Source organism: Charadrius vociferus, unplaced genomic scaffold (genome assembly GCF_000708025.1).
Source record: "Charadrius vociferus isolate BGI_N301 unplaced genomic scaffold, ASM70802v2 scaffold196, whole genome shotgun sequence".
Taxonomy (NCBI): Eukaryota; Metazoa; Chordata; class Aves; order Charadriiformes; family Charadriidae; genus Charadrius; species Charadrius vociferus.
The window spans coordinates 1988477-2016063 of record NW_009648953.1 but is presented as its reverse complement, the minus strand read 5'-3'; the positions used below and the strand labels follow the sequence as shown (position 1 = coordinate 2016063).

The window sequence follows — 27587 nt, the reverse complement described above, 5'->3', positions numbered from 1 at the left end:
AGATATAAGCCCTCATAGTAACATAGTTCTGAGGAATGTTACCCCCTCAAACAATATTTGAAGTTTCATTCTCTATCTCTTAGCAGGTGTTGCTTTATGCTTTTTTTCCAAAATGATTTTTACTTAAATCAGTTTATATCCATAGTACCCTACTGTTTGCCTGGGTTTGGTTGGTTTTTTTTTGGGTTGTTTTTTTTTTTTTTTTTCTTCCTCTGGGGCCTTTGATTGTTAACGCTTGGTGTTTCTTTGTCAGAGTAAATTTTATGTGTCTTTTCTACCACCTTCTCTTCTTCTCTCTGGTGTCTGTTGTCATGGCTTGTACCAATGTTTTTGCTGCTAAAACGCACTCCTTTTAGTATAAAAATACCTGTTGTTGAGGGGGTATTGTGGGGTGGGTTGGTTTTTTTTGGGTGTGGTTTTGTTTGTTTTTTTTTCTCCTTGTTCCCCAGCTCTCCCCGGGCACTTTCTAACTTCATTAGTTGTGGTTATTTGTCTAATTGCATTGTCTAACTATTTTCAAGTCAGTGTTGATGCTTTTTCTCCTTGTGTGCAGACTTTTGCTTCCAGCACTGAGAAGTTCATAATTCTCACTAGGTTTTCTGCTGTAAATCTGTCAAGCACAGACCTTGTCTCTTGTGCTATAATAGAGACCTTCCATCTTTCATGGACACCTTGGAAGAATGAAATACCCAGAATTTCTCCTGATTACTTTTGAGCCATCTGTGGATTTTTTATTATTGTGGTTTTAAGACTTGTGGAGCTGCCTGGACCTTAATTTTTTGATTGCAGTCATTGTTTTTTTTTTTTCCCCTGTTTCATCAGATGATCCCTTTCATCATCTTTTTTTTCCATTCCTCTAGGATCTCCTAGTAGTATTAGTCTTACAGAAAACATGACAAATGGATTCTTTCTGTGTTTCAGTTCTGCTTTTCATGTCCAAGCAGCTGGCTAACCTGTTGTCTGTATCCAAGCTGATCACTCACTTAACTCTTTAGCATATCTTTAAAATGCTATAGTTTCTCTGTGATTTTGCATTGCTGTCCAGATGAACATAAAGGCTGCATCTCCAGGGTGTCTTAGATCCATCTCCCATCTCCTCGTCTGTTTTTATGGAAGTGACGTCCTGTGCCTATTATCTTTCTACATGATTTTTCCTTACCCTCTCTTGGTTGTGTTTTTTTCCTTGTTGTCAATCATGTGTCATCCAGTGGATCACAATTTTTTTTTCTGTTTGTGCTGGTTCTCTTTTCCTTGGTGTGTTCTTATCCTTGTGTAAATGTTACCGTTGTGGTCAGCTCATTATCTGTTCCTAAGAGCTCCTCTTCTGCAATTTGGTTAGGCGTATCTGTATAAACACAAATTTTCTCAAGTATCCATAAGCATTCTGCAGTTTCTCCATCCAGTTATATTGCTGTCTGTGTTCCTTTTCCTGGTGGTGGATGCTTTAGAACAAATAAATTGGGATTATTGTACCCTGTGTGGTCATAGCAGCGGGTTCTCTACTCTTGACCGCAGCAATTTATTTATGTTACAATGGAATATGTGTATATAAATGTCAGAAATGGTTTATTTGCAAGGATAAAAATTTTTACATACAAAGTGTGGATGAGGTTGTTTCTATAGAAGCATTTACTAAGATCCTAGCTCAGAATCAGTTCTTCATTCAGTGGACGTTGTAGGTAGGCAGTTACGGTAAACATAACCAAGTGAGGTTTTCTCCTTTTCAAGGAGAGAGACACTAGGTTAATGTTACTGTTAAGTAGAAGAAAGGTTTGTTGTTTACAGTCACCACCAAAACTTGCAGAAATTCCTCTGCTGTTAACACCTCAGGTCTGTAAAGTGGTGTCAGATGCCTGGTGGAGAGGAAGGAGGTTACACCTGAGTTTAGGCTAGGCTTGTGTCTCATAGTAGCCTCCTGATGTGTAATGGGTTTCTGCATGCTCTAAGTGGCTTTTCCAATGCTGGAAGTAAAGAAATAATAGTAAAAATGCCACTATTAGAAGGGAAGAAAGGTGAGAAAAGGAGGAGTGTAGCTGTTGGTGCATTTTTGCTGAATGTTGGTAATTCTGCTTTAATTGGATTGCTTTAGTTTGTCTGATTGAAATAACTTCTGAATCCAAAGAGGACCAAAAATTGTTTGGACGTCCGGACCAGGTGTTTCTTGTTCTAAAAGTCTAAAAATCTCTGAGAAAAGCAGCTGAGCTCAACCAGAGGGGGTTAAACTCTGAATCAGATTTAATATATAATCAATTTCCAAGGTGAATTATGTATGTTATGGTCTACTGAAATTTTGTACTTAGGGCCTGCACTGTAATGTAATGATACGGAAGTTTATTTCCAGATGAAAGGTAAGCAGCAGTGTGTCTGCTGGTCACGTTTGTTGTTCTAAGTTGTATGTTATGACAGATGTGGTTGAAAGTTATATTTGGCTGCTTTTTATTTTCCACGCTTTCTTAATGGTGCATTAGTAAGCCACTAGATGGAGGTGTTACTCTGGTTGTGCATCTGTCTGCTGCTAAGCCTTATTTCTTTAAAGGCTGTAAAGATGTTACGTTTCACCTATACATGAAGAAGAACAACTGAAAATTTTTTTTCTTCACTTTTCCTTTCCCCCCCTTACCTACATTTCTAAAGAAAGCTATCATCGTCCAGCCAAAGAGATACTAGTGATTTAAAAGCTAGGTAATGATATAAAGACTGACAAGGGAAGGATTGAAAGGGCAAGGGGATTTGGTTTGTTTGATTTTGTGTTTTGAGGCTATCATGCTAACGCTTCTTCACTCAAATAGTAGACAGTAGTGAAAATTTTTGGAGAAAGGTGACTTTCCTTCAAGACTTAATATCCTGATTGCTTCAGGGAAAACTGAGAGCTTGTAGATCTACTTCCTTTGCAAAATACTGTTTCCCCTTTAATCTGCACACGTACGCATATATGGACAAGTTATGTTGGAAAGGAAGAGCTGTAATGTGTCTTTTAAAGGCCTTATCTAACTAAGGGAGGATGATCCATACAGGGACCTACAGGCACAGTGATGCTGGGTGTTTGCTGTCCTGGCTGCCTGGTGGGTGGGGGGTCGGGGCTTCTTACCACTGCTCTTGTCAGAGTTGATGGAGCAGACAGGTGCCCTCAGAAGTTGGTGTTATATGTTCACAGAGATGTAATAAGTAAGCTTTGTAGAAGAAAAACCTTAAGGTATTGCATTGCTTTTGGCTCCAAGTTGACCCCCCTACTAGTTACCTTATAAATGTGTAAAGACAGCCATATTTCATACTCGTAAAGCTTTTTGTAACTCTTCAACACAACACATGCCTCCCCCTTCCCTTGGTATGCGGGCATAGGAGTTTTCCCAATATTCATACTGCAGTGTGGAAAAAAAAAAAAAGGAGTGTCTCATTTCCTTAATAATCAGCTTTGGCCATTAAGAAGCTTAAGTGTAATAACTTAAAGACTGGTTAAGAGTCCCAAGTTCCATCTCAGAAAAAAAAAATATCTGTTCTTTAGGCCTCGTACCTTGAGAGCATAGAAATGAAAGTTTACTTCTGCATGGGGTGGCTTAGCCCATCTGGCCTGTCTCCTAGTCTAGTGTGTCTAAGCATTGCCAAACATGCTGGCTCCAAAGGAGAACCTGCATTTAGAATTTCCTGGTGGGGAGAATGCAGTTTTCCTGTCTCATTTTCAAGTGCATCATATAAACATGCACACGTGGTGGTCTGTGTGTGTGCCTGCACGGCATCTTTTCAGCCTGCTGTGTTAGAAGTCAAGGCTCACCTGATCACGCTGACTCTGTGCATCTACCTGCTTGTTCTTCTGTTCTGTTTTCACAATACCTTTGGATCTGCTGGCCTGTTGTGTCAGGATGAAGATGATCTCTAGAAGATAATATTTCAAGGGAATGGGCAATTGAATGCATCCCCACTGAGAGGAGGATAATACCTGTGAGACATCAGAAAATCTGCCCGGGGAGAATTTCATTTTGAATACACCAGCAACAAAATGCTGTGAGCAGAGCTTGCAACTTATTAGAATCTAGTTAGTAATGTCACCAGATAACTTCATTGAAATCTAACTTTATCGATAGCTTTTCTTATGAAAAGACTTGTTTCTTAAAAAAGGTATCAGTGGGACAAAACACCGATGTAATAAAAATAATCTATTCGGTGTAGGGGTCCTCTTAATGATGATGCTGAGCAGTGGAGCACATTTTTCCACTACTTCTTATTTGTGCTTGGACTGTTACATATTTAAAAACCTAGAGCATATGTGCTGTGTTAGTAGGGGAAAAGGAGAAGTATTTGTAATAAATCTTGTTAGAAATCTGTAGTACAGGTATCTATTTGGTTGACTTTGGTGGAAACAAAGAGAAACTAAATATTCTTAAATGTTTTCAAAGCTCTAGAGTGGAAATATTTTTGGTTTGTTATATGTATGTTTTAAATGACAGATTCTAAGGGGCTGTGTGACACTGTTGTATTCCTAAATAAAGCACATACCCAGTGATGGCAGCTTTGCAATCTGTAGCATTTTGATATCGATATTTTGGGAGGTTGCTAGCGCAGTCCGTAACTATACCTCAGCCATTTAGCTACTGAAGCCATCCTTTCCACCCGTAGGTTCAGATGATTCCCTGGAAGGTCTGAGATTTATCAGATTTTTCTAATGACAGCCCTCATAAGTCAGATTGAAAGATCTCAAATAGCATATGAGTCAAAGCATCAACAGCTTTAAAATGTCACAAGTGGGACAGCTGGTCTTGCTAAGGGAAGCTATGCTAACTCTGGGACAAATGTTGTTTTAAAATGAGCAGAAAGGGTCAGATATAATAAAAAAATAAAGAAAAAATCACTTAAGGGTATTATGAAATACACTATGATGTTTTTGCTGTTTTCACACATGACTATTCAAATTTTGTGAACTTGTTAATTGCTTTTACAAATCTTATGCAAATGAAAATCTGGTAGATGTGCTTGTTTGTCTTATGTTGCGTGAAGGAACAAAAATTAAGTATAGCATCTAATAAACATTGTTAATGATTAACTGCATTTATTTGCAATCTGACTGTTGAATGCATGCACTTGGAGAATCAAAGTGCAGTTCTGCTTTTAGCTTGTTTGTGTCTGCTCATGCTACTTCATACGGTAAACGCAGCATTTTATTGGGTTATGCTATATTTCTAGTGAAATGTTTTGATGCCCTGCAATTTGTAAGCTGTACTAGCTGTTAGAGAGGGCATGTAGTGCAAGCCCCTTCCTATCCTGTGCATTATGAAATCTGATATACAGACTTACTAGTGGCAAGAGATAAAAACAGCAAACAGATCAAACAGTCCCCAACTAAGAAATGACCTTAACAGCATATTGGCAACCATCATTAAGGACTTGGAGACCCACATGGATTAGTTCTGGAGCCCTTTGTATCTCAGATTTCTGAGCTGTAGGTTGATCTGTAAACCATTCTGAAAATCTCACGCTTCAAACAGCAACGATGAATTGGTGGCCTTAATTTTCTGAGAAAAGCATTTCTTGATCAAGACGGAAAAAAATATTATTCTTTCAGTCATATAATAAAGTTGTAATAAAATATGAATTTTGTTACTGGGGGGGAGAGAATGGATGGGGACTTACTATTCACTTACTCCAGAAATATTTGTAACATGGACAGCTTTACTGTTGCTGGATCATTGTGTAAAGGAAAATTTTCATTGGAAAGTGAAAATTAAGTATCTAGAAATGTTCTGTATCTTTAAATGTTTTTAATTTCCCATTTTACTACCCTTTTTTGTGTTCTTACAAAATTGTAGTTCTTTAAAGACAGCATTTACCAGTCTTTCTTATTAGTAACTCTAGTAAGAAAAATGCAACAAAAAGATGGAATTGGCAAAGGAAGAGTGCTGATGTGGGTGCATGCCAGAAATTTTCTCTGCTTGTATAGTTGCAGCTCTATTCAGAAGCCAGTGTGGCTCTCTTGCAACTGAATAACCCTAAGGGTTTCCAAGAACTGAGCAAGCAAGCAAAGAAGAACATGACTATAGATGGAAAAGAACTGACACTTAATCCTGCTTATTTGCTATGGGACCTCAGCTCTGTTAGTCAGGTAGGTAAATTCTGTTACAGCATGTCAAGGTTGTAGGATTTAAAAACTGCAAGTAGGGGCTAACTAGTCAATGACAAGGAACATGGGATTTCTTCCAGAAGCTTGGAAGTGTTAAGAATCCAGTATTTATTATGTTGTAAGAAGCATCACAAGAGCACTGTCAAATTCTGAAATCGCGCAATAAGGATCAGACAGAGTGACACTTAATTGAAATTTTCGTGTTCTCCACTAGGTGAAAAATTTTGCCCTCTGCACATGTTCTGATTAAGTTGTGTGCAGTCAAGTCCTGAAAGGCTTAACTGATACTGATAAACAGGCTTCTTGCGTCGGGGAGACAGGGCTTTATTAACAAACATGATTATCTCCTTTCCAATATGTTTCTTAGATATTTTCTTTTTTTTTGCTTTGCAGTATCATATATGCTGAGAAAATGCTAATTATTTCTCTTCCAAAAATTGTGAAGACCTGAAATACATATGTATGTAAGGAAAGGAGTTTTACTTTGAATGCTTTTAATACAAGCAAGGATGTTTGGTTTAGTAAAAAGAAATAACATAACAAGATGTCTGTTTCAAGATAAGATCTTCTAAAATCTTGGGGTGTTTTCTCCTGCTAGAATTTAATTTTACAGTACATATCAAGTGGCATGGGTAAAGAAACTGTGCCCTTTCCAGTAAAGCTTGCAGTCTGCCTTTGTATCCTGAGAACCTGCCTTTTGGGGAACTTTTCCTTGTTAATACAAACCCCGAACTCAAACTTTATGCTTCCCCATGTTGAAATTGTGCATTATTCTGTAAATGGGTACCTAGCCAATGGATGCTGGTGTTGCTGAAATGTTTTCAGTTGTTATGTTTTTGAGAATGTGTAAGCTGTGTTACTGTACATATTGGAAAAGAAGGAGACTTATTTTAGGATCTGCAATGAAAACGGTGGTTGTTAAACGTTCAAATTTTTCTTGAGTTTCCTGTTTCAGTTGGGCATTCTTCTTTTAGAAATGTTCCTTTTAGGCAGCCTTAATTGTTGTTTTTAGAAGAGGCTATTAAGTTCTAATAAATGGGAAAAGAAACGTATGTTACAGTGTCAGGTACCTTAATTTTGTTACTTACCTGAAGAGCTTCTAATTAAAATGTTGTATTTTTAACAAAAGCATATGGAAACATTTAGCTATCTGATAGTGAATATTAGGCTCAGTTTTGTATATTTTCTCCTGCTTAAATTCTTTAAAATCGAAGAGCAGGGGATAATTGAAGAGCTGCTACATCAGGACACTTCCCGTGTATCTATATTAGGTGACATTTATATACAACATATGATGCAATGTACTTGGAAGGCCCCAGCCTCTTAAAACTGGATTTCTGAAATGTGATGTTATGGATTTGAAATGCATCTTGGCTTTTCATCAAGATCAGGAAATGATTGAAACTAATAATCCAGGAAAACAGGAGGGTATGTTTTTGCTGGGTTTTTTTTTCTTCAAGAGCCGGGATCATACAAGGCACTGTCATCTTGCAGTGTGGTCAGCGGACATCCTCGTGATACCAGGTGGTCAGCCACTGATGTCAGAAGATTGTATTGTTCACCTTGATAATTCAGAAGAACATGATCCTTTAGAAGAATAATGGTACTTGATCAATATACTTTTTATTTTTGAACGTCTAAGTTCTCAAATGGTTATGCACCCATATGGTAAAGCACGCTGTTATTACCTAGCTGGATCAGAACGTGAACGTTCTATTTGAAATCTAAGAAAAGATTTTTTTCTTTTTATAGTCTAAACAGGATGAAGATATTTCTGCCAGCCGTTTTGAAGATAATGAAGAGCTGAGATACTCATTACGATCAATAGAGAGGCATGCCCCATGGGTACGACATATTTTCATCGTCACTAATGGTCAGATTCCTTCCTGGCTCAACCTGGATAATCCTCGGATAACCATTGTGACACATCAGGTAAAAGCCGAACAAAAAACCCCACCAAAAATCCAAACCAGACAAAAATCCCAGCATGAAAGTGCCACTAGTAAAGATTCTGTGTTTGTTTTGAAATGTAATTATCCACTTTCAGCTAAAGGCTGCATTTATTTGGAAGGTAGAAGTAACCACCTCTTCCCCATCTAATCCATGGTTTTATTAAACCCCAGTATGTCTTTGTATTTTGGCTAAGCAGGTCACTGAATCTATATCAAGCCTTCATTTAGTCCCCTTTTCCAAATACTGAGGCTTAAGGTAACGTATACCCATGTCTAATTTCCTTATAAAGTCCATTTATAAAAAACCTGGGGAAAAGAAAATGTGATTGGAATCCATAAACAGTCCCTCAGGACCAATAATAACCTAATAAGCTTTTGTTGAGACAAGATGGATTACAGTTACTGGAACTAAGAAGATGCCAACAGAAAAAGCAGCTATGCATTCTAAAAAGCTTATTTTAAAAGAGAAAGGGAATCCCTCAAGCTTCCTGCATAAGTGAAACAAAAAATACTCTAGTAGCTTCTTATTACGAATTCGGGAGTAATTTTGGGATCTGGACATGCCATAGGAGCCCTGAGCAACCTAAGTGGTAACAAGATACTAATTCAACTTGTGTTGCTGTCTGCTTCTGAAGTTACTTGAAAGAGATGGAAGAATCCTGACTTTTTGAATGCTGGAACACGTTCAACTTGCTGGAAATTTTGTGCAGCCTGTACTGCATGAAAAGTGTAAATATGTGTACACTGGGCCTGATCCAGTACCCGGTGAAAGAGGAGCTTGTGTCTTTGCATTGAAACAGGTGCAGTTTCTTAGTTAAGCAGCGGGCTTGAAAATGGTTTTGAGTGGGAAAATGAGATAGTGAAGGTTGGTTTGGTGGGGTATTTTGGCTAAAATATTTTAACTCTTTTTGTCTTTCGTATCTCTTCTTGTTCCTGATAAATTTTTTATGTATCCTTTTTTTAGTTGATAAGTATCAAATATCTGATGTGCCTGACCTTGTATAGTTTGGGGTTTTTTTTTATTTATTTCTGAAACTGGTTTGGATTGTTGGGGCTTTTTTTGTTTTAGGAAATATTTCAGAATGTGAGTCACTTGCCTACCTTCAGTTCACCAGCTATTGAAAGTCACATTCATCGTATCAGTGGCCTCTCTCAGAAGTTTATATATCTCAATGATGATGTTATGTTTGGGAAGGATGTTTGGCCTGATGATTTTTACAGTCACTCTAAAGGTCAAAAGGTAAGCCATTATCAAAGTAAAACTTCCATGCTAATATAATAAAAATCAAAGAAAGGGAGAACAAATATAAGGTGATTTGCCTTTGCTCTCCCTTTTACCTCTACAGCTTCAATGTTCTTAAACTGACAATTGTTAGTGAAGGTGCAGGGTGGGGAGGGCTCTCTGTCTTTTTGTATGTGTGCTGTGTTGATGTTTGGGTTGCAGAATGACTTCTATTCATATTCAGTCACTGGTTTCTGGCAGTACAATGGTTCTTCTGTCAGGCTTCATGCTTTAGTTTATCCGTGTTCTCTAATTCTCCCACTTTCTTTTGAAGCACTGATAAGACCAATGTGATGGTTGGCAGCTTTCAGTCTTCCCTCCCTTTTAAATTCTTTTTGTTTTGTGGAAAATGTCCAAAACAAAACTGAATTAATTCTTCCATGGGAACACTGAGGTCAGATGACATTCAAACTAATATTTAAATTTACCATTAATTACCTCTGTTCCAGACACTCGTAATGTCGTTGCCCAATCTATATGCAACCATATATATCATTATTTACTAAAAGATATATTCTTGCATGTTCATGAACATCAAATAATTTAGTCTTTCAACAGACTTATTATCAACAACTGGGGTTAAGCAAGGAAAGCAGCCTGAGGAAACATTAGCAATAGTCATGTGTAAAGACTCTGGTTGCCTGCAGAGTTTTCATCCATAAGCTTCATCTACAAGAGCAACATGGAGGAAGAAATTAAGATTTATATTTATTATTTATATTAAAGCAGTAAGTACACAAGACTCTAGAAACCACTGAATTAAACACTTCATGCAGGTAGATGTACACACTTGTGTACCCACGCAGAAGGGTTGTACAAAACCAGTTTAAGCTACCCTAAAATTACTGTTTCAGTACTTGAGGAAGTTAGGAGGCTTTTAGTTGTTTTAAATCTTTAAGGATGTAGGCAATATAATTGCAGAACCATATTGCTAGTGCATTTCTATTGTTCTTCAGTTATTCTCAGTTATGATGATAAAGTCGGTTTAGGTGCAATGTTGTTTGTGATAACCTGATCACAGTAAGTGTTTCAGCAGGTTAGGAAACGCGCTGCTAAAATCTCGAAACAATAAGACCTAAAGGAAAATGTGTGTGGTTTTTAATGCCTCCCCAGTTGAAAATACACACACCCACACGATTTTTTTTTTTATCTTGGCAATTCTTAGAATTATTTAAGTCATAGAGGATCAGATGCTTCAGGGATTATGTTCAACATGTGCTGCTTATCTCATGACTGGTTAGTAATGAAGAAACATTTTGAGTCAGGAGAACAAGTGAACTGCAGAGCTATTTCAGAGTTTAAGTTCCCCCTTCTTATCTGATAAAAGATAAAATATTAATTTGCATTGGAATATGGTTTGTGGAAGAGGATTTGGGAAGTCCTGCTTTCTATTTCTGGCCATTGCTGCCTTGCTGTACGGCCTTGGGAATTCTTCAGTCCTTCCTTCTGTTTGAAAGGGATAACGTTAACTTCACAGGTTTAAATGCTGTTTGTAAAGCTTTGTGAATACTTAAGGCACTGTACACAGGGAGGCATGAAGTATCTGTATTCCAAGAAACAAGCTCAGTTGACTTCTATTTGCCAGTCCTCGTTTCAGACTGTGATGTTGTTCCAGGTTTACTTGACTTGGCCTGTGCCAAACTGTGCTGAGGGATGTCCTGGCTCATGGATTAAAGATGGTTACTGTGATAAAGCCTGTAATAACTCAGCATGTGATTGGGATGGAGGTGATTGCATTGGTAAGACAGCAATGTTAAATTTAGAAAAAGTGAACTGTTTGGTTTTTCTTAAAGTCATCATTCTGTAATTTGTAATTCTCCTGTAACTACAAAATTTGCCTCCTTTAATAATAAAAAAAAATTGACTTACAGATTAAAACCTGTAAGTTCCTGCATTCCTACACATTCCTATGGAAAATGACAGTAAATAGTAGAGCATAGGAAAATCTTTCTTTGGGTACCAAATTTGACTAACTAAAAGGAAGGGTTTTGAAATTCAAATTACTATTATATATTACTGCATAATATGTATAAACATTATATATTATTTGGACTCAGAATCCAAATAATGACCGGACTGTGAAGCTGTACCATTAGTTCCTAGATCCAATTTTCAGGACTGTAGGGTGGGAAAATGAAGGAGTGCTTCTGTATTGAGGAAATGGTACCACTCTAGGTGCCGTAAAATCAAGACTGCAAGCATGAGAAGTAAACTAGTCTTCTCCCTGCCTTTTTGAAGTTAAGAAAAAATATGTTGGCATTTTTGTTGCAGCGTTGAGTTGGTTCCTAAACTCCTACACGCTATAAATTTTACACTAATTCACAGACGTCTAGTTAGCATTTGCCCTGTTTTAATTTCACTGGTGATAAATAAGGTTTTCAACTCTTCAGTCTAGCTTTAACACTGTGGCTGAAAGTGTCTTTCCTCAGAAATAAGTATTTGAAATGACTGGGTTTTTTTTGTTTGTCTTTTCTCTCCCTGTAGGTAACAGTGGGGGTAGTCGCTATGTTGCTGGTGGAGGTGCAGTTGGAGGTATCGGGAATGGACCACCATGGCAGTTTGGTGCAGGAATAAGTGGTGTTTCATACTGTAACCAAGGCTGTGCTAATTCCTGGCTAGCAGACAAATTCTGCGATCAAGCCTGCAATGTCCTCTCCTGTGGATTTGATGCTGGTGACTGTGGCCAGGGTATGTAAAATACATTGCTGATAAACTTTCTGTAGGGATTCTTTTGAATTGCCTCACCTTTTTGGTTCATCGTTACTCTCAGATTGGGTTAAGATGTCCTGTATAGTTGTGGAGAAGAGCTGCTAGCAGCTGAAGAAAAAAGCCAGATGCATCTTGTATTCATTAATCCAAACCTGAATCAATATTATGAGCTGCTTTATTTAATAAAACTGTTATTGACCAAGCACGGGTGGGGTACTAGATACTTTACAGAGCAGCAATCATCAAACTCCTTGTCCCAAGAGGCTTATCTTTTAAATGGAGAAATTACATTTCAGCTACACAAGCAGTCCTTACCCAAATAAGGACAGCTGACTTGATACCCATAGCGGTTAAGAAGTCTAAAGAACTTCTCTGATACTGACAGCATGAGCTCAAGCCTCGCTCTGGGCTCTTGCCAAAGACTACTTTTAAACACCTGTGAAGTTGTCTGAAGTTTATTTTGGTATGAAAGACTAGCAGGAGTGAATGAAGTGATTGAGAGTGCTGTCTGGTATAGGCAGGGGGACAGAAATGGAAGAATTTGGCCTGTTTGGAAGAGTAAAGGCTTCCCTGCATCTCACCTCAGACAAATGCGTTGCTGGTAATTCTGTTGCTGGCAGTGAGGTTTTGTTCATGTGAATTGACAGATAATCTGTCTTCTGCTGTGGGTGGGAGAAGTTTGATTCAGCCTATCTGATTTTGGAAGTCTCAAATCAAGATGAAATGTAGTAGTGAAATCCAACTGATGTAACATAAATCTACTAAAATGTGGCAAAAATGTAGTACGGGCATGTTACTTATGATTGATACATAATTTTAAGTGACATGTGATAATGAGCCACTTAAGCTCTTCAGGTAGAGACTGAAAGAGTGATAAATTATACTGGCTTTTAGAATTACTGCTGGAATGTCTGGTAGCTTTATATATCTGAGTACGTTCTAGTCATTCATTATGAAAGATAGGTGAGCAAGAAACTGGAAGCTGCAGTAAGTGTTCTTTCACAAAGGTCTCTCCCTGCTAATATAGGGAATCTAGGTGGGCATGTTACAATTAAAAAAAAGACTGAAAGATGTGTCACGCTGCAAATTGTGTTTCTTGGTGTTTTTCCAGATCACTTTGAAGAGATGTATAAGGTGACGCTTCAGCTTAATCAGACCTACTATGTTATTCCCAAAGGTGAATGTCTGCCCTACTTCAGCTTCAGTGAAATAGCCAAGAAAGGAATTGAGGGTTCATATAGTGATAACCCAATTATCCGACATGCTTCAGTTGCTAACAAATGGAAGACTATCCACCTCATAATGCATAGTGGCATGAATGCAACTGTGATCTATTTTAACCTTACGTTTCTAAATAAGCATGATGAAGAGTTTAAAATGCAAATAGCTATTGAAGCTGATACTAGAGAGGAACCAAAATTGAACACAACTTCGATGCAAAAATCCAACTCTGATTTTAAAACGATAACATCTATACCAGAAGCTGAAATGATATTTGAGGATATTCCTGAAGAAAAACGCTTTCCAAGAGTCAAGAGACGTCGAAATGGCACACAAGAGAGTCCACGTGAAGAGGTGATAATACCATCAGTGAATGTGTCTCTCCTTCCTGAAGATGTTCAGCTAGCACTGCAGAACCTGGACTTAAAACTACTAAATGGTGATATCACTCAGAAAGGATTTAACCAATCCAAAGCCGCCCTACTGAGACCTTTCCAATTCTTAACTACAGTAAAGAGTATTATAGGCCTGGAAAAGAAAGGCGTGCATAATCGTTCAGAAGATCAGAAGAACCGTACCAGCTGGCAGAAGCCTTATAAAGATGTAAACGATGGCAAAATAAAAACAAAAGCAAATGAAGAAGTTCCTTCAAGGCTTACAGGAACAAAGGGGACTGTTGTGACACTGAATACAAACAAACCTATTTATAAAGTAAAGCCTAAATCCACACTTCCCTCCCAGAGTATAGGAAATAAAAATGAAACTCGAGAAAAAGTATTGAATGCACTCATATTAAGAGAAACGCAGAAATCAAGACATACTGGGAATTTAGATACTGGAGAAGACACACAAGGAATAGAAGGAGGAAGAGGGGGTGTGAAGGTGGATACAAATGCAAGGGAGGGACTAGTGAGAAGAAAATTACAGTCTTATGCTGAAATTTACCAAGGCTTTTTGCCATGGGAGAAAAAGAAATATTTCCAGGACCTTCTTGATGTGAGTATTTTAATGTCATTGCTTATTGGAATAGTTGCATCTCTCTGCATTTAGTGGAATACTGTCAATATGATCTATAAATTTGTTTGAGGCAAATACTGAGATCTTTTTTTAAAGCTCCTTTTGACTTTTCACGTAATTCATTTATGATCTGGGCCTGTCTTAGCTAGGTAGTACAAGCTGAATAGTCATTTCTGTTCCCTTTCTGCTGCTTTTTTTTTTAGTCAGATTCACTTTTTATTTATTGTATGTTGGCACAGTGCTATTGTTCAGATATATAAAGCACTACAACAGAAAGCTTAAATTTTGTTTTGATGTCATTTATGCAAATATGGATCCAGTCTATTAAAAAAAAAAAAAAAGTAAAAAAGTATGTATAATGGTAAGCACTTGGGCTCTAAAAGTTAAATTGAAAGTCTGCCAACAAAATTGAGTATCCAGACTGTGTCAAGAAGACATCTAGTAAGCTTCCTCTGCTTCCAGCCAAAGCATTTTGGCAGAGTTTTGAAAACCTCTAGAAGAGAAGGTAGAGGTTGTTCTTCAGTTGGTAGCAACTGCTTTGCACTACACCAAATGGCAAAGAGGCTATGTTTTTAAAAGGCTACCTTTTTCTCTTCATCTGATATTGGATTTTGCATGAGGAATCTTTATATTCGTAACATTTCAGTTTGTCAAATGTGGATGAATAATCTGATAGTAAACAGGGACTTTAGTGTGTGTGTGCAAGGTGTCAAAGCACAAGTATCAAGGAAGTTTTTTTTTATAGACTAGTTTTCCTGAAAACATGAAAATTTTAAGGAAAAGGCTACCTTTTATCTTTTCTTTTCAGAAAGAGAACTAAGGAATACTAAGAAAAATATTTCCCGTGTTCACATATTGGAAAGAGTTGGCACCTGGCTGAAATGTCATTTTTCCTATGTGTTTAATGTTTTTGGTCTTTTTTGGTAATGTAACCTTGATTTATGCCTGTCCTGCTGTTTAGGAAGAAGAGTCACTACTCAAACAAATGTCATACTTTACTGATGGTAAACATTTTGGAAGGCAGCTGAAAGATACATTTGCTGATTCCCTTCGATATGTAAATAAGCTTTTAAACAGCAAATTTGGATTTACGTCTCGGAAAGTACCTGCTCATATGCCTCACATGATTGACCGCACAGTTATGCAAGAGCTACAGGATATGTGAGTATGTCTTTGTTTGGAATAATGTAAAACTGTAGTTAATTCTGCCTTTCTGTTGATGCTTTGTTATAGCTATTTGAAGTATGTTGATGGCTACTCATTAAAATTATGTTTTGAAAAGGGAAATAGGGGATTTTTTACAATGTGATAGTTGTGCTAAAATAAGGAGACTTTAGGGGACCTTTTTAAAATTCTCGGTGAGAATTTGTTTTTAGGTAAGGAGTGTTTTACTTTAAGAAACTGGAGTACTAAATTAGTTTACATTCTTATATAGGTTTCCTGACGAGTTTGACAAGACATCATTTCACAAAGTGCGTCACTCAGAAGATATGCAGTTTGCCTTTTCATATTTCTACTATCTTATGAGTGCTGTCCAGCCACTCAACATTTCTCAGATCTTCAATGAGGTTGACACAGACCAGTCAGGCATTTTGTCTGACCGAGAGATTCGCACGTTGGCCACAAGAATCCATGAACTACCATTAAGTTTGCAGGTACTCTTTGCTTACCAATAACTTTTAGAGTAACTTCAGTTTTAAAATCCAAAACTATTAAAATGAGTCAAATCCTTATCTACCCTTGATTACAGTATCTGTAACATTTGGCAATTCTTAAATTTTACCTGGATAATATAACATTGTGTTCTGCTTTATTGTTGTTATATGGAGTCAACAACTAAATTGAGTTCTAACGACATCAGAAAAATGGATCACTAGTGTCCAAGTTCAAGAGAGCAGTTAGTGTGAGTTTGTCAGAAAAGATGTTTGCTGCTAAAAGCCACTGTGAAGGGTGGAATCCTGCTGTGCTTGGTAAAAGACAGTCCTTGCCCTGAGGAACTTGCAGCCTAAAGAAAGAAGTGAGAAAAAGGGTAGCAAAGAAGTCATACTAATAAATACTATATGTACAAAGATTCGCATTTCTGTGTTTCTGGGAACCTGATAAACAGAGAGACATGGTCTTTGTAGGACTTAACGCTCTTAGAGACAGTAGAGAACAAAATGTACTACTGCTTTACAGAGAGGAATCAGCACAAACCAATAAAATAACTTGTTATTGAAATAGCACATAAAATCATTGGCATAGCTGGAACACAGCCCAGCTTTAGTGTGTTCCTGACCTGTACCTTAGTCAGAAAAACTTCTCCCTGTCCTTTCAGTTTGCTTTTCTGTTTCTTTGCTTGATTTGGGATTTAATATGTCACTGCTGGTTTGGGAATTCTGTACTGTCCTGACATCATCAGTAAAGGTGTGTTTTCCATTTTTAAATGAAAATGACTTTAAGGCATGCTTTATCTGGTGTCAATTCAACTACGCACTGAGCATTTGCTTTACTGCAGCCATATGGGGAGTCCCACTGACTTCAGCAGTTCTGCTGAATATTGTCTGCTTTTTCCAACAGTAGCATGGAATTTTGTTATGTAGATAACATTAAATGTGTCTGTGCACCCTGGATTTTTAGAACTATGTCAGTGAGAAGACAGGATCATCTTGTGGTGTTTTTTTTTCCTTTTCTTTCTGTTAGGATTTGACGGGTCTAGAACAGATGCTAATAAATTGCTCTAAATCTCTCCCTGCCAACATCACTCAGATCCATGTCATTCCACCAACTCAGGAAGCATATTATGATCCCAATCTGGTAAGAAAGATTAGTCTTAAAAGATGCTTCATTTCTTTCCTGACCATTTATTTACTGTGCTTGAAAAGCTGGTTTGATTTCTGTAAGGAAAGTATTTACAAAAATTTCTACTTGTGTGTCCGTGAAGTAAGTGTTATAAAATGAAAATTTTTACAAGCTACTTCCTAACTTATGAAGCCATTAATTTCCTTCAAAACCAGAGACAAGCTGAGCTTTAGAATGTTATTATATATGAGATTTAAAAGTCATCCTTGTTAAGAAAATTCACTGTTGTGAACCAAAAAGACAGTAAGCGAAATACCTCTCTGACTAGAACTATCTGGTAAGTCTTTATCTGAATTATAACCCATGTATTTAAAACCAAAACCAAATCAAAAAAAACTACAAACCATTAGACGGACATCGTTAGAATAATTCTTCCTAATTGGAAGGCCTCAGACTAATTCGTTTTAACTTCCAAAGATGGGCTGACAGGAACCTCATGAAGTTCAGCAAGATGAAGTGTAAATTCCTGCACCTCGGGAGAAACAACCCTGTGCACCAGTATTATGCTGGGGGTTACCCAGCAGCATGGCAGAAAAGGACCTGGGGGTCCTGGTAGACACCAAGTTGAACGTGAGCCAGCAGCATGCTCTTGCAGCAAAGGCGGCTGAGAGTCTCCTAGGCTGCATTAGGAGAAGTGTTGCTAGCAGGTTGAGGGAGGTGACCCTTCCCTTGTACTCAGCACTGGTGAGGCCACACCTGGAGTGCTGTGTCCAGTTCTAAGCTCCTCAGTACGAGGGACACATGGACATACTGGAAAGAGTCCAGTGAAGGGCCGTGAAGGTGATTGAGAAAGGAGCATTTCTCTCATGAGGAAAGGCTGAGAGAGCTGGGACTGTTTAGTCTGAAGAAGTAGTCTCAAGGGGGAACCTCATTAATGAATATAAATATCTGACGGGAGGGCGCAAAGAAGACGGAGCCACACTCTTCTTATTGGTGCCTGGTGACAGGACAAGAGGTAATGGGCACAAATTGAAAACATGACGTTCCCTCTAAATGTCAGGACACTTTTTTACTGTGAGGATGACCAAGCACTGGTGTAGGTTACCCATTTGTGGGCAGTCTCCATCCTTGGAGATATTCAGAAGCCATCTGGACATCGTCCTGGGCAACTGGCACTAGGTGGCCCTGCATGAGCAGGGGGGTTGGACCAGATAAGCTCCTGAGGTCCCTTCCAACCTAAACCATTCTGTGATTCTGTGAAAACTGAGGTCTTAATATTAGATGTTCCTTAAGGATTTAAGTCCTTAGTTTCTATTTTAGTGGTTAAATTCTCATTCAAATCTGCTGGAATTTAGGAATCTAGATCCTTTAAATCTGATACTAATACCTAGATTTCTTTTACAAAGAGAACTTAATTCCCACATCAACCTATGCATTTGAAAAAGTGTACATATACTTTGCTAAATTGATGACCTGGTCTGTATCAAAAACAAAAATAACTTTGAGTACAGGTCATGAATTGTTGGATGGTAGAACAGCATTATTGATCCCCAGTGGATGCAAATCACTCTGTATCAAAAACAAAAATAACTTTGATGAGTACAGGTCATGAATTGTTGGGTGGTAGAACAGCATTATTGATCCCCAGCGCATGCAAATCATAGTACAGAGAGCTACGATATGCGTGTACATAAATGTATATGGACATTGATTTTTTTTCTTTTACTTTTCCCCCCCGGACACATATCCTGCCTTGTATTCTTAGTAGGATATGTTACAAAGTTTTAAAAATATTTTCCCTTAAGTCTTAATTCCAGAAAAGTTATATATATCAAATAAAACCATTCTGTCAGCCTGATTTGAAGAAAAGGAAGTGTGGATTTGAGAATTCTGCACAGTCTGAGGATGTTACATCCAGTATAGCCCGACTTTATTTTGCCTCTTTATGACTCTCGATTCAGTTTTCAAAATTCTATGAAGTAAAAACTTTGTAGAGTAATAATCAGGGATGGCTGCCATGATTATGTTTTAAGATGAGGTTAAAAATAAGTCTCAGTGGTTGGGAATGATGTCAAATAACATCTTCTTGGAGAGTTAGTAAAATATTACTAATCTAAGCAGTAATGCCTAATGTACTAATGTTATCAGTCAGTTCAAATAGTGACAAAATAGTGTTTGTGTTTAGTATAGAGGCCTAATTTATTTTTACTTCTGTTGTCTGTAACAGCTAAATTTCTTGGAATGAGTCTACTACCATAGAAATACCCTTTGAGAACAGGGATTTTATTTTCCAGAATTGTTTCAACATAGCTTGTGATAGAAATAAGGCCTAATGTGTATCAGCTGTTCTGCAGAGTTTGCCTGGCCAGTGTTACTGATGGCTTCTACCAGAGGAATGTCAGACAGCTGTCAAATGAGCTACAATTTCTGAATATTTTATTGAGGATGAAATCTAGAAGTTGCAATGTTTTTGCCAAAAATAATGTGTATTTTTCATATAATATTTGTATGCATAGGAAATTGTGATGTTATGCACCAGTATCTCGTTTGTTTGTTTGTTTGTTTGCTTTTCCCCTCAACAGTTGATCAAGAAACTAGTGCATTTCATTCCAGGAGAGTGAAGTGTACACAGGCATTTCTGGCTAATATAAATTTTCTGCAAAGTACATCTTCATAACAGACTCTATGATTTTCAGTAACCCGTAATCTAAGCCATGTTTTCTTCCAGCCTCCAGTAACAAAAAACCTAGTGACTAATTGCAAACCTGTGACTGACAGAATTCGTAAGGCATACAAGGACAAAAACAAATACAGGTATGTTGTTAGAGTCCTGTGAAAACCCGTGCTAGATTTTGTAAAGCAAAAAGAAGAATTATAAATACATACATGACCAAAGATTGTACGTGCATGTTAACAAATCTTAGCTCAATTTACTTTAACATTGGAACTGAAGAAATATAGTGATATCTACTTATCTATGTTTCATTGTGCAGAATTAAATGGGGTTTTTTTGTAGTTTCTTATTTAGTAGACTAAATATTTCCATGCTATTTGTGTCATCTTGGGCCAGATCCTAATTTGTGTTGTGCGACAGTAAGCCAGAGTATCTTTAGATGGCTGCAGTTAAAGTAGCATAAAAAGAAGGAAAGAGCCTATCCTGTACCTAGAAGTTGTAAATCTGCTTGATCCCCTCTTCTACAGAAGCTTAAAAAAAAGAAAAGAAAAAGCATTTTAGCCCTGACTACCTTGTGGTTTTCCTGCAAGGAGGAGGAGTGACAGGTATGGAGGGAGGGGGACAAGAAAAGGGTTTCCATCCCCTTTTGGAAAGGACAGGGCGAACCACGATCGTGACCGTGGGTTTGTCTGAATAATTGTATTTGCGTAGATCTGTCTGGTATCAGGTTCTCTCAGATCTTTCTTCTCTGAAACCTGCAAACCAATTGCGTGCCAGTGAGGCTGTTTGCTGGCATGGAGCTTATAGCCTTGTCTCCCGTCCATTGCCCCACCAGCGGTGTTGGGCAGGGGAAAGAGGTGGGGAGTCTCTGAAGCAGGCAGTTGCCCCGGGAGTGGCTACAGAGTTAAATAAAACTGTAGAATAAAAGAAGGTTACAGATGCTATTTAGGGCAGCTTTTGTACGTTACTATACATTAATACATAGTACCTGAAGTTGTGCTGTAAGCTGTACAAATAATGCTCTTTCCAGGGAAGTTTATGCTAAAACTGAAAAGCTAACACAACAAATAAGATTGAAAAATATTGGGGTGGAGGCAAGGATTTGCTGTGCTTAATGATATAAATACATTATTATTAGTCAGTTTAAGATATAAGCTGCTCTTTTGTTCTGTTGAAGTTCAGTGTTGAATAACTATTATTAATTTCGTGAGCTTAAATGGAATATGTTCTCAGGTGAAACTTAAAGGAGCAGGCAGGGTCTTTTCATATATTTTTCACCTCTTTTATCTTGGTACAAATGTGGTACCTCTAGTAAGACTGTTGAAAGAGCATTTGACCCCCTTTTGATTAGATGGTTATTGATTAGGTGGGTGAGGAAGATTTTATTTGTATTTAAGGCTGTCGTTTTATGTACTCTATTTTAAGATTTTTCTGGGATTGGTGATTGGATACTAAGAACATGTTTTCTCATGTCTTAAGCGCAATTATAAACTACAATTGTAAAATGTGTGTGTTTAAAAAAAAAAAAAAAGCATAGTGTTATGTCTACTTTCAGATTGTTACTCTCATGCCAAAACTAATAGTTTACATAATTTGTACTAGAGTTCAGTTCCATGGTTTATGGGTTGCTACTAATAAATCTACAGGAAAGTGGTTCCGGGCAAGAACATTAGCTGAAAAATGTAAATATACTGATAGAAACAAAATTATAAATTCTAATGAAGGTTGGACAGGGACAGTCACATTAGAAATGTTAATAAATAAAATAATAAATTTATTGAATGTGACTTTAGGTTGTTCTATTAATGTATAAATATTTTTTTTTAACAATCAGGTTTGAAATCATGGGAGAAGAGGAAATTGCCTTCAAAATGATTCGCACAAATGTTTCTCACGTTGTTGGTCAGCTGGATGACATACGAAAAAACCCCAGGTATCCTGTTTCTTGATTTGTATGAAGTTTTGAGGTGGTTTTCATTTTCTGCTTCAATTGTTTATACTGTGCATTAAAAAAAATAATTTATTGCAATGTATTTCTACACTGTGTGTTACAGGGCAAGACCAATTTTAACCAAAACTATGTCAAAATTTTTCTATTTAATTGAAGTGACGTGACTGCTCTCTCTGTCATGCTAGGGATTATTTAATTTCTGTTACATTTTTATATATCTAAAACATTTGAAAACTTATAGATAAGCTTCAGTGATTTTTTCAGGCTTTTGTTTTTTTCTATTCTAGAGGGCATACAGTTTATATTGCAGGTAGTTTTATTTTCAAGGAAGAGTATTTTGATCTGCTTTATGTAGCAGTATAAAGCTTAGGTGTGGATTATTTTGTTACAAAATTGGTTTTCAATACCCATTAAGCTTTCATGCTCTGTTACAACACGGCAAGAGGTATTAATTTTTTATTTTTTTTTTTAATACTTGTTGAGAAACCATACAAAGCTGGAAGGTAGTCCTCTGGTTTTCCACTCTGCAGTGGTGAAAGGTTTAGATACTCAAATCTGACAGTAAGCTCTGTAGTGTTGATTAGGCTCCTGAAATGACTGTGAGGTAAAAGGGGGAAAACAAATGTCCTAGAATACATTTCACAGCAACCACCTTGCAAAGCAAAGGATGTTGTATTTGAGATTCAAGTCTGAATCTGCTTCGCAGAAGCACTTAATTGTAGTCCTGAGCCCACTGCATAAGACAGGCTTCAGCAAGGCATGGTGAGATAATTTAATAGCCAGCTGTCGTAAAAGTGAGACAGTGCCTCCACCTGTCTCCTCTCCTTCCTTCCTCTCGGTTGCACACTCTTGTCTTGCATCTTGCTTCTGTCTTTAGAAAACAGGAGAGTTTAATGAGTTTGGCCTCCAGGAGGAGGTCTGACAAGTGTCAAAAAACAGAGCAAGGAGGAAAGTAGGACCAGGTACCTTGGGCCAGGGAAGGTGAAACCTCTTGCAGGTCACAGCAAGCTATTTTGTAATCTCAGCTGCCTCTAAAGCTACACCATTACTTGCATTTGTAGATGAAGAGCAGGTTTTCACTTGCCTGTTACACTGTACTACTTGCTAGGTCATTAATTCAGAAAGGGGAATGCTAGTCTTGAGACGTTTTGCAGCTGAGGGTGGTTTGTATCTGTTGCTTCTCCTTAAGAGTGCCTTCTGGCCACATAACTCCTGCTTTCCAGTTCCCACAATGACCAGGTTCAACAGAAGAGTGGGCAGTGCCCTAACTCATCCTGCTGCTTCCTCTTCCTTCTCCATGTCTTTGTATCTGCTGGCTAGAATTTTTTTGTGAAATGTAGGTATGATTTCAAGCCTTGTGTTAGGCCCAAGGAAGACGTGTAACATGAGTTTCTCACCTTCAGTGTTCAAATTCAGGTTTGCCATCGCTGGCAGCTTATTTTGAAAGCTGGTTGCTGATGTCAGACTTGATCCTGATGGTATGTTGGTTGTGGTATGAGTATGCCTAAAGTATCGAGGCCTTCTAGCAACTTAAAATGGAGCTGCCGATTCTGTGGAGTGATTGCATCCATATATGAGGATGTGTTTGAGTAAGGGTATCTAGTCTGTTGTCTCAGGAGCCTCAGCAAGCAATATGAGGCAGGTGACCTGAGCTGTCTTGAATGTTCCCTAATTTTCATTTGATCCACTGGCATGCTATTATGGACTCAGCCTGAAACTCCATATATGCATGCCCTTGTAGTTATTTTTTTTTTCTCTGGAGGAACAATAGTGTTTTGTAGTCCCAGATAGTTGGCTGGTTCATGAAGGGAGGTTTAGTCAATTGCTTGGGCTGTATTCCTGCAAAGTATAGTGCAAGTACTGTAGTCATATCCTGTTAGAAAAGGAGAGCTGGCATGGCTATGTAGGCATACCATTTCCTTCTCTTTGCTGTGTTTTCCCTGCATATAAAACAACATAATAATTATACGCAGTCTCAATTAAAAAAAAAAAAAAAAAGGTACTCAGTGCCTCTCTTGGGATGAACTAAAAGTATTGTTCACTTATTGAGCTGCCTAAAATGTTTGTTTTGCATCCGTAAGAAAAAGTGAGCCTTAATCATCTAGGCATTAATTCTGGAATATCCAAAAGAATGTCAGATTTGGTTTCTTTTGGATGGATTAAAACAGTCTGTCCACTTGAAACAGGTTGATATCCTTATTGCTCCCACTTACTGCGCTTTGGTTTGCTATGTGTGGCAACCTCTCAGTCTGTAAACTGCATCTCTTTCAGATGAAACTGGACAGGGATATACACTCCAGGAGTGCAGCTACTGCATTCCCAGGGCTAATGAGCTGCCAGTCCAAGGGACAAGGTCAGGGATAGTCCAGAGTGAACTCCCAAAATGCTTACAGTGTAGACATATGATTGCCATAACCAGCTGCTTTGCATAGTATCACTTGATAGTGTAGACATAGCCTGCTCATCTTTGAAGAGGAGAGGCGTATGTTGTTCTTCTCAGATGTAGCAATTTGAATGACTGTTTGTCCCCTGCACGTAATTGTCTAGAGCAAGGTTACTAATTATGCCAGATTCAGTACAGGCTGAGGAAAAGTGGTAATGCCCTCTGTAGGCCAATTCACGTGCTCTAGAGGTCTGCTTATTTCCAGCTTCATGTAGAAAAGTCTGAACTTTGCTCTTTGAAAGAGCACACCATACTATAGAGAATACAGCTGACCAGAACTACTTATTTACAAAGGTTAGCAATTACAAGGCATATGTCACCAGATATGATTTCTCTCTCTGGGGAAAATGTAAGGGTCTTGTATCTCACAATATAAATAAAGCACATAACCTTGCCCATATGTGGGAAAGGGAATTTTTGTTGTCGAGCACCAGCCTAGAGCGGCCAAGGGTACATAGCAGCCTAGCACACTAGCTGCAGCTTTAGTTTCAGTAATTTGCAGTAACTTTGATAGTTGAGTATTTCTTATATGAGAAATAACTCTCTTCAAGAGGCATTATTGGCAGCGTGCTTATTTGCTCACGGTGATTTCCATATAAATTATATCCAGGTTATTGTTTGTATTTTGGTTGATTACACAAGTTCAGCTTTGGGTCTGTGATTCAAGTCATGTCCTGCCCAATTTATATAGTGTTCTCAGTAACTCAAAGCCTGGGGACCAAGCTTTGCCTTCTCTTGTACAATCTTCTATAGTTTTTATGTTTACTTTCTCTGAAGACTGCAGTATACACAGCAAAATATTAGTAATCTAGTATGTTTACCTTCTATGGTGGAGTTCACTTTGTTATTTAAGATACTTTACTCGTGATAATTTATTTAAAACTATAAAAAACCCTACCCAAATCATAATGCTGACCTTGTAACCTGCTGTCTCTATCCAGTGGTGGGTTCTAGGATGATGCATACCAGTGCCCATTAGATGGCAGCATTATATAAATAGAAGAGAGAGAGAAATGTGGCTTGTCATTGGATTCCTCAGTGGTTTTGACTCACTGTCAGCCTTGGTGCTCTTAGAATTAATATCAAATCAATTTAAAATAATACAACAATAGGGAAACTGTTTGCCATTATCAAATATATCAATTTGGTTTTAAAAGGATACTGTATCAATTTTGTTTAAAATTGTTCTGTTTGTGTTCTTGGTTTGCCAATACCTTTGCTATATTATTAAAGAAATATTCTAATGACGACTTCTTATTTTCTAGAAAATTTGTTTGCCTAAATGACAATATTGATCACAATCATAAGGATGCTCAGACAGTGAAAGCGGTGCTTAGGGATTTTTATGAATCAATGTTTCCCATACCTTCACAATTTGAACTGCCAAGAGAATATCGGAATCGTTTCCTTCATATGCATGAACTCCAAGAATGGTATGTTACACAGGTTCTCTTCAAGTTACTGTAGTGCGATAGCATATAATTATAGAATATACTGGTACAAGCCATTTTTTTTTCCTTAGCATTGTCATGAAGGAGTTAGCAGTGAAAATAATGTGAAAAGATTTGAATGGACTAAAATTTGAGGTTTAGAGGATTTGGGGGTTTTGGTGCTCATAAAATCATTAACATTTCATTGATTGGCCGTAACCTACTTAAAAGAAAATGTTTTGGTTTTTTTTTAAAAAAAGTAATTCAGGTAATGGTAAAAACCCCACATTGTTTGGAATGCGCATTGCAGAGGGGCAATATAAACTGTTACATTTCTAAGTGATTTTTTTTTTTTTAATCTGTCAGTCAGCAATAATCAGCTGGATAATCATGAGAAAAGATACATGTGTGCCTCATTTTTACATAATGTATGAAATTTTTGTGTGTTTACCTCTTGCCATTTTATAAATAATAACTTCAGAAATTGGGGTAGTTGATTTGGGAATACAAGCAAAAGGTTGGCACATACAGTGCTAAAAATGAGACAAGAACACTAGTATAGTAATTTTGGTGCTGATCAGCAAATTCTGAGAAATAGCTGTTAGTAAGGAAAGAGAAAATATTAGAGGAACTGTAGAAGGAATCAGAGGGATTGTGGGTGACAATAGGTGTGGATTGAAGTGCTACAAACCCTTCTGTGGCAGTGGCAGAGGGAGTGGGGGACAAACCCATTTCAGCAGTTAGCTGTAGAAATTTGGCCTGGAGGAGCAGACATATTGTTGGCTCCCTTTTTGAGGATGTCAATCAAGACTTTATTAGCCTCAAAAGAACACTTTATTTTGACTTGTTTGTAGCCAAAGCAGATTTCTACCGGGGTGGGTTAAAGCACGCTTGAAGTGCTGGTGGAAATCCATGTTTCTGAAAATGTTTTACAGAATCATAGGACAGCCCAGGTTGGAGGGGACCTCAAAAGATCATCTGGCTCAACCTTTTGTGGGAAAGGGAGCCTAGATGAGATTATCTAGCACCCTGTCCAGATGCGTCTTGAAAACCTCCAGTGGTGGGGATTCTACCATGTCCTTGGGGAGGTTGTACTAGTGAATGGTTGTTCTCACTGTAAAAAAAATAATATAAAAATTCTTATATCAAGACAAAATCTCTCCCAGTCCCACTTGTACCTGTTGCCCCTTGTCCTCTGCATGTGGCTCTTTGTGAAGAGAGAGTCTCCATCCTCCTTCTTGCCACCCTTTAAGTACTGGAAAAAACTTTCTTTACCGGTTTCATGGAAACTCTTCAAAGTTTATATATTTGCATTTATAATACATGAAGCTGTTTTTCTGTTTCCTTCTTTCTTTGTGCAGGAGAGCATATAGAGACAAGCTCAAATTCTGGACCCATTGTGTTCTAGTAACACTTATTGTATTTACAGTCATCTCATTTTTTGCTGAACAGGTAATATTAATATCTTCTTAGCAATTCTATATAACATTTAATAGAATCCTGTGTCTTCAGGATAACAGAAAATGGATTTCTTAAATAGGTTTTGATGAGTAGCTAGGATTTTTCCTTCATAAAGGAAGTAAAGATGGTACATGGCTGATGATTAGGTTGCTTCAGTTTTTAAGTCATCATGTTGAGATTCCTTGAAATGAGAGTCCTTTGCAGGGGAAGGAAAGTTGGTGTTCCCTTTTTAGGTGCTTTGTGACTGTCAAGTCCATCATAAGTGTGCTAAATTTGGATGTTCAGAATCAGTAATTGTTTTTGAAAGTCTTGGTCTATTAACACACATATTGGTAAAAGTGCAACGTAAGTTAACAGGAAGAAAATTTAAGTAATAGCAATACTCTAGTCCTGAAGAGAATCTCAAGGTACTTAGGGTCCCTATCTAAATCTCATCCCTAAGTAATTGCAAAGACTCCTATTGAATTCAAAAGGTTTTGAATCCGTCTTGAAGGGAAAAAAAACCCGCCACTTCTGCAAGCATAAAATGGCTTTCTTGAATATGATTAATCCTGCTG

The 27587-nt window shown here is 37.7% G+C and overlaps 1 protein-coding gene across 1 annotated transcript in view; it reads left to right on the top strand.

Annotated features, from left to right (window-relative positions):
• GNPTAB (N-acetylglucosamine-1-phosphate transferase, alpha and beta subunits) overlaps positions 1-27587 on the top strand; it is a 40749-nt gene that overhangs the window by 11938 nt on the left and 1224 nt on the right. The window contains exons 7-19 of the mRNA XM_009887410.1: positions 5930-6091; positions 7862-8041; positions 9131-9301; positions 10959-11082; positions 11828-12031; positions 13164-14269; positions 15252-15451; positions 15726-15945; positions 16973-17086; positions 19800-19885; positions 21580-21678; positions 25405-25572; positions 26931-27021. Coding sequence (XP_009885712.1) covers positions 5930-6091; positions 7862-8041; positions 9131-9301; positions 10959-11082; positions 11828-12031; positions 13164-14269; positions 15252-15451; positions 15726-15945; positions 16973-17086; positions 19800-19885; positions 21580-21678; positions 25405-25572; positions 26931-27021 — 2925 coding nt within the window. The remainder of the gene's footprint in view (positions 1-5929; positions 6092-7861; positions 8042-9130; positions 9302-10958; positions 11083-11827; positions 12032-13163; positions 14270-15251; positions 15452-15725; positions 15946-16972; positions 17087-19799; positions 19886-21579; positions 21679-25404; positions 25573-26930; positions 27022-27587) is intronic.